The sequence below is a fragment of the Apaloderma vittatum genome, unplaced genomic scaffold (genome assembly GCF_000703405.1).
Source record: "Apaloderma vittatum isolate BGI_N311 unplaced genomic scaffold, ASM70340v1 scaffold30824, whole genome shotgun sequence".
NCBI classification, from domain to species: Eukaryota; Metazoa; Chordata; class Aves; order Trogoniformes; family Trogonidae; genus Apaloderma; species Apaloderma vittatum.
The window spans coordinates 1-9,040 of NW_009712616.1; the positions used below are offsets into that span (position 1 = coordinate 1).

The 9,040-nt window shown below is 53.3% G+C and overlaps 1 protein-coding gene across 1 annotated transcript in view; it reads right to left on the bottom strand.

Annotated features, from left to right (window-relative positions):
• Positions 1-73: 73 nt before the first annotated feature.
• The window catches only part of FRMD7 (FERM domain containing 7), a gene marked incomplete at its 3' end in the record, with an annotated part of 10,826 nt that continues 1,859 nt past the window's right edge, over positions 74-9,040 (bottom strand). The window contains exons 2-12 of the mRNA XM_009868063.1: positions 6,636-6,740; positions 6,248-6,290; positions 4,353-4,431; positions 3,372-3,469; positions 3,116-3,230; positions 2,769-2,916; positions 1,509-1,604; positions 1,081-1,244; positions 782-850; positions 616-691; positions 74-439 (exon numbers count right to left, since the gene is read on the bottom strand). Of these exons, the coding sequence (XP_009866365.1) occupies positions 74-439; positions 616-691; positions 782-850; positions 1,081-1,244; positions 1,509-1,604; positions 2,769-2,916; positions 3,116-3,230; positions 3,372-3,469; positions 4,353-4,431; positions 6,248-6,290; positions 6,636-6,740 (1,359 nt within the window). The remainder of the gene's footprint in view (positions 440-615; positions 692-781; positions 851-1,080; positions 1,245-1,508; positions 1,605-2,768; positions 2,917-3,115; positions 3,231-3,371; positions 3,470-4,352; positions 4,432-6,247; positions 6,291-6,635; positions 6,741-9,040) is intronic.

A 9,040-nucleotide genomic window follows, 5' to 3' on the forward strand; every position in this document is an offset into this window, starting at 1 on the left:
GGGGCTGCGGGGGCCTGTCCAGGTAGAAAAGGACCTGTGGGGCTGGGCTGGCCATGGGCGGAGGACACGGCACATCCATGTACACCAGTGGCCGCGTGGTCACCTCCCGCATGTTGCCCACCGAGGTGCTTTTACTGTTCCCAGCGAACTGGTGGTGTGGCCGAAAGGAGGTCAAGGGGTTCCTGGCGCTGAAGAGGTCGGTGGGCTCCCACGCTCGCTCCAGCTCCAGCTCAGCGTAGAGCAGTGGGAAGGCGCACGAGCTTTTGGAGTGAGGCAGGAAGGTGGGGGACGCTTCGGGTTTGGAGCGCTCCAGCTCAGCAGCAAACGTCACCTCCACGGCAGAGCTCCGGCGCCGGCTGTCCAGCGTGGGCTCGGAGGTGTGCACCCCGTTGGCATGGTAGGAGCCCCGGCTGCCGTAGGCTAGGCACAGCTCCTCCACCTGAGCAGGGGCAGAAGACAGGTGGGTGCCCAGCCCACCCCCGAGGGGCAGGGGGAAAGCAGGGCAAGCAGGGCCAAGAGAGAGCCTGCAGAGCTGAGGGTCTGGCCTCCTGCTGAGCTCTGCCAGCTGAGGCCATGATGCCAAGGCCTCATCCAGCTGATGCCAAGGGGAAATACCTGCTTGGAGACGTCGGTCAGGAGGTCTGGGGAGGAGCGACACTGCCTCTCATCGTAATGGCATGAGTAGTGCTTCCTGCAAAGCCAAAAGCACGGGTAGGTGCATGGTCTGTAGGTTGTCCCCCTCCTCCACCCAGGTACCACCCCCTTCGATGCCTCCCAGTACCTCTCGAAGGGCAGACTCTTCATCTTCGCCTTCCTCCCATGCTCCAGCAGCTGCCGCTGCGTCCTCCCACTGCAGCAAGGAGGGAGAGTGTGAGCAGCACCACCAGCCCCAGCCCTGAGCATCCCCTCATCCCAAGGGCTTGAGAAGATGCGGCAGCACCAAGGCAGTGGTCTCTCCAGGAAAAGCATCTGTCAGGCATCATCCTCTTGCATCCAGCCAGAGCTGACACAAATAGGAGGCTCTGGGCCATCCTCACACCCTTCCTGGTCTCATGTGTTCAGTTTTCCCCAGGACTTTACCTGTAGCGGAAACTGGAGCCCTTGCTGCAAAGAAGGGCTTTGGGCTTTGACTTGGGCTCTTCTGACAGCCTGAAGAAGGCATGATACTCCACACATGTCTTCCAGAAAGCCTTGCAGGCATCCCGGCTCGCCATGGTGAACTCCAGTGTGTCCTTGCACAGTGCCTGCAAGGCCAGAGACAAACAAGCTGGCAGCAGGACTGCAGGACCAGGCTCTGCCATTTGCCCTCCTAAGCCCACGAAGGATCACCCTGTGCTGGCTCCGGCCTCTGGGAACGCCGGGGTGGCACATGTCGTGTTCAAGGGGGAGGAGGATCACCCGTGAGAAGCAGAAACAGATTTTATCAAAACTGGGGCTTTGCGTGTCTGATCTTCTGTACACAGCTGCCCGCTCCTGAGCTTGGCAGCTGCCTGCAGTGTGATACTTACAGAGATGTTTGCATGGAGCTTGATGAGAAAATGTTTCCTCTTGAAACTCAGTTTGCGGATTTTGGACCAGTTGAACGTGTTAATCTTTGTATTGCCCTGTAAGGATGAACACAGTGGTTGCAGCAGGATGGGGCAAGTAAGGATTGCAGAAATACAATGGGGCAAGACCTGAGCCTGTAGGACACTATGCAAGACCCCAACACGGCTCTCACTGCTCTAGAGGTCTGGGGAGGGGGTGCCAGGATTTGATGTTTCACTATCAGCTGGTCCAAAAGTGGGAAAAGAGGTTCAGGGATTAACTATTCATACTGAAGCTATTTGTAGAACTCCAGGATCCCAAGAATAACCTCAGGAGGTCAAGACAAGAAGTGCCGTCTGTCTCAGCTCATCACATGAGTTAGTGCAGAATCAGCCCCCGCCCCCACAAGAAGACAGACCCTTCTCTCCTTTGCTGGGAAGCCTAGCAGAGCTCAGCTCCCTCCCACGTCTTTAGACCTGGTTGAAGCATGTTGCAAGCATATCTTACCCCTCATTATCACTAAACATCAATTTAGACACAGCTGCATAACACTAGTGTCATGGCAGGACCAGGAACAATTGTGTTACTCCATGCTGTAGCACCGAGACCCTCTTGGCTTCCTGGGAGAGCCTAGATTTTTAATGGGCTCACAGATGCTCTAATCATGCATGAGGGGTGTTTATGGCTCTGAATAAATAACCGGGTCTGGCAGCACTAATTATGAGCAGCAGACCCACAGTTAGGATTTTTTTTTTTTCCTGCTCTGGCAAGATGTTCCCAGGTTGAAATTAGCCAATGTGGGAGGCAAGTGCTGTTTCACGCCGGCTGCGACAAGTCTGTATTTATTCTGCAGCTACACTGTGATTACAGCGTTATGTAATTGCACAGACATGAGGTGGCTATTTTCGCTGGAAGATTATACGGTGAACACATGTGACGCAGACATGTAACCTGTGGCGCTTACATGGCCACACTCACCGTGACAAGAGCCACGAGAGCCAGGGCAGGCACGGTAGCACGCAGCTGAAGATGATGGACATGGTGGGACTGAGCCCTGCAGCCATGGCCTGGAGGTTCACCTCCACACCCGAGGTTTGCTGGGGCATGCTCCCTCTTGCAGGACTGGGGATGGTTTAGAGCATGCAGAGGGGAGGATGGACCCCCCCCAACCGGACATGATGTCCCTGGGGAAAGGCCGCCCCGCCTGGGTGCTGGTAGCCCATCCCAAGCCCCGGGCTCACCCGCAGGACCAGCACCCCCATGTGTGTCACAGCCAGGTTGATCTGCGTCCCCTCGCCGTCGCTGGCAGGGTGCGGGCGAATCCCATACATCTCCAGCTTCCTGGCCACGTCCAGCAGCTGAACATCTGACTCAGCCGGCGTCTTCCCACTGGAGGCACAAACGCATTGGGAAGCAAGAGTGAAAAGGCAGCAGCTGAAATGGCCTGAAAAAAAGTCATTTTTAGATGTGCACACACTGGCATCACACCCAGCCCACTGCTGGTCCTGCCAGCTACTAGCAACGGCCTCATCAGCAGGCACCCATCAGGTGCTTTGGGTAGGTGGCTGTGCTGTGCAGCAGCCCTCACCTGTGTCTCCGGTGATAGTGCATGATCTTGTTGTCCAGGTACTCCTGGTTGGGCAGGTACCTGTGGGTCGCCAGGTGTTGCTGGTCTGTCTCCTCCTGGAAGTCACCCAGCTCAGCTGTGAGGACATGGGGAGACTGTGGGTTAGGCTATGGGGGTTCACTGCAGAGGGAACCCCTGGCCAGACAGCCAATGCCCCATTGAGCACCCCGTCCCCAGGGAAGGGGCACCGTCCCTGCGGGCACTCGCCTGCCCTTACACTGCAGCAGGTGGGAGACGAGCAGTGCTGCGCTTTTGTCACTGCAGGGCAGCCGCCCCAGTGCCAGGTCCTTCTTGATCTGGAGGGTGAAGAGGTACCTGTAGAAGGGGACAGGAGGACACCCTGGGGGAGAGCTGGACTCAGCAGAGAGGTGGCCACTGGGCTGAGCTGTGAGGGCTCTGCTAAGTGGGGTCTGGCTGTCCCCATGCCTTTCCCAGCGCTCACCCATAGAATCATAGAATGGCCTAGGCTGGAAGGGACCTTAGAGATCATTTAATCCAACCTCCCTCTTATGGGCAGGGACATCTCTCAGTTAGATCAGGCAACACATGGGGACCGAGCGGGAATCGAACCTGCGACCTTGGTGTTATCAGCACCACACTCTAACCCAAGGGATGCAGGTCTGCAGGGTCACAGGGGAAACATGCAGTCCCTGCAGAAAGCTGCAGCTGGGCACCACCATGACTAGTACACTCCTACCATTGAGATGCCCAATAGTAGGTTTCAGAGTTAACATTCCTTTATGCTTTGGAGGGCATTTGCATCTCTTGGGACCCATGTTTTGCGGAGGCGCTATTTTAGTTTGATTCTTAGTTCCTGATCACAAAGTTTTCTCTAAAACATAAGAGCTGACAATGTCATTCTTAAAAATAAAATTAAATTTCTTCTTTAAGAACACAGCTTGAGGCAGGAGATAGACTGAGCAAAGTCAGATTTGGTGCCCGACTGCTAAAGCATTTGGCAGTAAACAAATTGCAGCCTCTCAAGACGGCTGATCCTTTGAGTGGATTTTGTTTAAAAACAGAAGATCAAGAAAAGATACTCTCTTGGGTTTTGTTTTATAAAATACAGAGCTCTTTCAACACTTAGGAAAACCAGTGCTCGCAGACAGGTTTGGGTGGATAAAGGTGAGGAATTAAACACATGCTTCACAATTGCAAAAAACTGTGCAGTAAGTAAGCAACAGAACAAGTACTGTACCTGGTCAGCTCTTCTTTCAGATGGCCGGGGTCCACTGGGAAAAATTTCACCATAAATTTGAAAAGAACCTCCTTAGGATCTTAAAACACAACATCTTCATAAGTTTTCTTTTAAGTGTCTGTTGAGAACATTTACAACTCTCTTCACACATGTTGTCTCTGCAGAGTTTATTACTCTGGACCCTTACAAATCAGGGGTAGAAGCCCTGAACATCAGGGACTTCATTCTGTCCCAAAAAACCCAGCCTGACCAAACAGACCCCCAGTGTTACCAATGGAAGTGGATAAGGAGTTGGACACCTAAATAATACCACAGAATCACAGAATGTCAGGGGTTGGAAGGGACCTCCAAAGATCATCTAGTCCAGCCCCCCTGCCAGAGCGGGATCACCTACAGTAGGTCACACAGGAACGTGTCCAGGCGGGTTTTGAATGTCTCCAGAGAAGGAGACTCCACAACCTCCCTGGGCAGCCTGTGCCAGGGCTCCATCACCATCACAGGGAAAAAGATTTTCCTGATGTTTTTGTGGAATCTCTTATGGTCCATCTTGTACCAGTTGCCCGTCACTGGATATCACTGAGAAGAGCCTGGCTCCATCCTCCTGACACTCACCCTTTACCTGTTTATAAACATTAATGAAGTCACCCCTCAGCCTCCTCTTCTCCAAGCTAAAGAGACCCAGCTCCTTCAGCCTTTCCTCATAAGGGAGATGTTCCACTCCATCATCTCTGTGGCTCTGCGCTGGACTCTCTCCAGCAGTTCCCTGTCTCTCTTGAGCTGAGGAGCCCAGAACTGGACACAGTATTCCAGATGCGGCCTCAACAGGGCAGAGTAGAGGGGCAGGAGGACCAAAGACAAATACCAGCAATTCTTTAAATCTCAGAGAAAGACCCCCGCCAGGAAGGGAGTTTCTATGGAGCAGTGCCAGGTGTGTTTGTCTGGAGTGTGGCCAAAGCCCTGCTGTAATTGCTGTCAGCAGGGCTGTACATTAAACTCAGTCCTCCAAGCAACTGGGATGCAACAGCTCAGCAGGAGGTTGTTTGAGCAAAGCTTTTTTTGTGGAGAGAGCAAGCAGCGAAGCCCAAGGCAAAGAGCATGGAGGGAGGGAGCCACTTTTGTAGGTACGAACTGTCCCAGGAGCCCATGGGGGGGCTCAGGCACTCCTGGATGGACAGGCCGAAAGGAATATGGAAAAAAAAATTGGTGCCTGAAGTAATCCCATTTCTGATGCACCCGGAAGGGGTAGGCTCTTTATCAGGCTTTCCCCTTAGAGGGAAATTCATGAAAACCCTGTTCTGCAGCCTCCCCATGGCAAATACTGGAATCTTGGTCTCATGCTCTCAACCACCTCCTAGCTGCCATGTATTGGGGGAAAATATCACCTGGTTCATTACCGGGCTACGCAGAAAGAGTCACAGCCATGGCAGGGGATGCTGAGTCTGAATTCAGGTCAGGCCCCGCAGCATCTCCGAGCAGTGCTGTGGAGGGGCTGGAGAGGAGCAACAGAGGGACAGGGCTAACCCCGCCACACGCGGGGCTCATGTTGCGCAGGCGTCTGGGCTTTCACGAGCTGCAAAGGGGAAAGGAGGGAGAGATGCCCGCTGCTCTGAGCACAGCGATGCCCACGCTCCTCCGCCAAGCTGTCAGGTTGCTGAAAGCTCAAGCCTAAAATGGTTCAGATACCAGATTGCAAAGGCAGCAGTGGCATTTCTACAGGGTTCTATGGATTGCAGTGTCTTTGCAAACAATCCTGCCCAGCCTCACACTATAAAATGAGCTCAGGTAAATGCTAGAAACCAGAGCCCCCGTCCTCAAGCAATAACATTGCATTAATGTGCCTGTGCCACCCTGCCACTGACAGTGATTTAGAATAATTTAATTTCTGAAATACTTACTTTTGACTTGCTTTGTTATGGGTTTTAGTGGTTCCAACCAGACCTGAAATAAGGCAATGAAGAACTGGATGAACAAACAGCACAGGAGAAGGGGAATAAAAGCAGCAGCAGCATGCTAGAATGTAACACAAAAATGTTGGTCAGCGTGGCTGCTGCAGCAACCTGTCCCGCTGGGCAGCCCTGCATGGATGGCTACGAATAAACCCCATAGGCTTTGCCAAGCAGCTTGTGGCTCCCCTCGTAACTCCTATTTCAAGGGGGTTTTGGCACTGTGGCAAATCTTTGTGTTCAAAATTTTCATCTGGTATTTCAGGGAGGTGCTAGCAAGCCCTCAGCCATGCAGGAGGTTGCCGCAGCACCAGGGCCCCACGCCACGACCCACACTCACGTGGTTCCCAGCCTGGCTGCGAAACTCAAGGCCGAAGTACTCCTTCTCCACAAGGTTGAGGTGGCTGCAGGTGAGGTTGAACAGCCCTTTTCCACAGGATTTTTGCTAGTTAATTAAAACACAGCACGGAAGCAGCAGGTTAGGCAATGCTGAGAGCAGTGGTGATGGGATGTCAGTGAGATGGGGGAGGAGTTTTAGTTCCCTGCCTTCACCCCAAGATGAGCTGTGGGATTTTTCCTGATCAGGCTGCACCAAAATGTTACTCAATAAACGCTGTTGGCCTCAGCACGTGGGAAAGACCGACTGCCCACTGTATGCCCCTTACCTCTGCTCTTGGAAATCAGATTCCTTCTCATCGGTTCTCTCCTCTGTTAAGGAGTGTAAACCAGAAAGGAAGAGGAAAGCAATCTTGCCTTTGGCTCACCTTTTACAACCGTCACTGTCCAGGCAGCTCTGTCCCTGGCAAAGCAGCGATCCCCAGGAAGAGCATTTGCCTGACCCAGGGACGGCCGTGGTAAACGTGCTCAATTAAGAGCAAACGGGAACACACCTCAAACCTGCACAGCAAGCCTGTGTGCCCCGACAGGCGGCAACTGGATTGTCAGGGTCGAACTGCTATTATGGTTAATGCTAACTAACAGCAACAGGTCCCTGCGGAGATCCCGCGTCTTGTGCCCTGGGTCATCCATGCGCTTTAGCAATATTAATTAAGTGGCACTACGTGCCGATAAGGGAGGCCAGGCTGTAGTTATTGCCAGTAAACAGAAACACTTGGAGGGTGTTTTGTTTGACTGGTTGCTGTGCTGTGTGACACAGCTGGGGAACAACCTGGAAGACTCCTGACATTGAAAAATGCTCCGAAAAGGGCCAAAACCGGACCTGACAGTCACCCACCCCAAGCAAAAACCCTGATAGTCCTTTATCAACTCATGAAAAGCAGACCAAAATTGAGCATGAGTTAGTGCAAAAGCAAGCTGGAGCAGAGACACCAAGTTAGACAGCTGTTATGACATTTCGGGTGATGGGGACGAAGGCAGGCTGCAGCTCCCCATGCCAGTGGCTGCTCCCAGCAGGGACAGGAGGGACCCTGGCTGCTGGCAGTGGTACATGCTAATAACCACCTTTCATGGCTTCTCCTGAGATGAAATTGCTGGCTCTGTGCTGAAAGGCTGCTGAAAAGTGATAGCGTAATAACAGTATTTGCTCCACAGCACTCCTGGTTCTCCTCGAAATTACTAGATCACAAGGGTAATTAAAACAATTATAAACGTTTATTTCCAAGCTAGAATTTTCTAGCATGAAAGGCCTTGGCCTTTGTCAGGCAGCCAGGAAAGACAAGCATTTCGTACCGGGTTATTATCCACCACATGGCTGCTGGGAGCGACCTGCTCTCCTCCAAGCCCAGCACTGCCCAGGGCAAGCCCCGCAGGAGACGAGCGGCCCCGTCTCCAGGAAAACCGGCTCATTGGGGAGACACAGCTCTGCGATGCAGAGGCTGTTTTAAAAGCAAAGCCTTTCCCCTCTCAAACTGCTTCTTGCGGAAGACCCATCCTGGGTTTGTGGGGTACCGAGGCTGCAGCCCAAGCTGGTCAGCGTCAGCCCTGCAGGGCGTCAGGCAGGAGCAGCGGGCGCAGTGCTGGAGGAGCACAGTTGCAAGGCCCGAGTACGACATGTGGGGCTGGTCGCCTCACACCCGACCCTAAACGTGCCTTCAATGATGTTACGAGGGCAGGTGAGCACCCACAGGCAGAAATCCCCGCGTCTGATCTTCTGTGTGGCCAGAGCTTCCTTGCAATGCCCTGCACCAAAAGGCACCAATCCTGATGTTCCCTGTGTCCTTGCAGCCAGCTCTGCACAGCTCCTGTCAATGAGTTTCCACCTTTGCTCATTGTGGGGGACACGAGACCACAACAGATTTTGTCCTTCACTCAACCCCAGCAGTTAGTTTTTCTGGGCTTGTTTGCTTTGCCTTTTCTTTTTTTTCCTTACTGCTAAATATTACCCTGTAGCAAATTCTGCCAGCAGAGATGCCCTGGCTTTGTCTGCCCAGGTTGCAGAGTGGTTCACCCTTTCTGTGCTGCTCTTGTGGGGGGGCTCCCAAGGCTGCTCAGGCTCAGGGTTGCTTTATCAAACCCTTTCCAGAGAGAAGAGTGACTTTATCAGAGAGAGCACATGCCAGATCGCAGCGTTAGGTATCCAGGAGGGTGGGGGGGAAGAAGGGAGGCAGCTTTGCAATATCTCCTGTCAGAAACCTGTTAAAGGCTGACTTGTGACTGTTTCTGTGCCCGAGCACTGGGGCAGGGGATCCCAGTGCCCTCCCAGTGCAAGGCAGGGGCTTTCCAGCACGGCTGGCAGCATCACAGCTATGGCCCGTCTGTACTATGGCTCAGCCCTGGGGGGGTTCA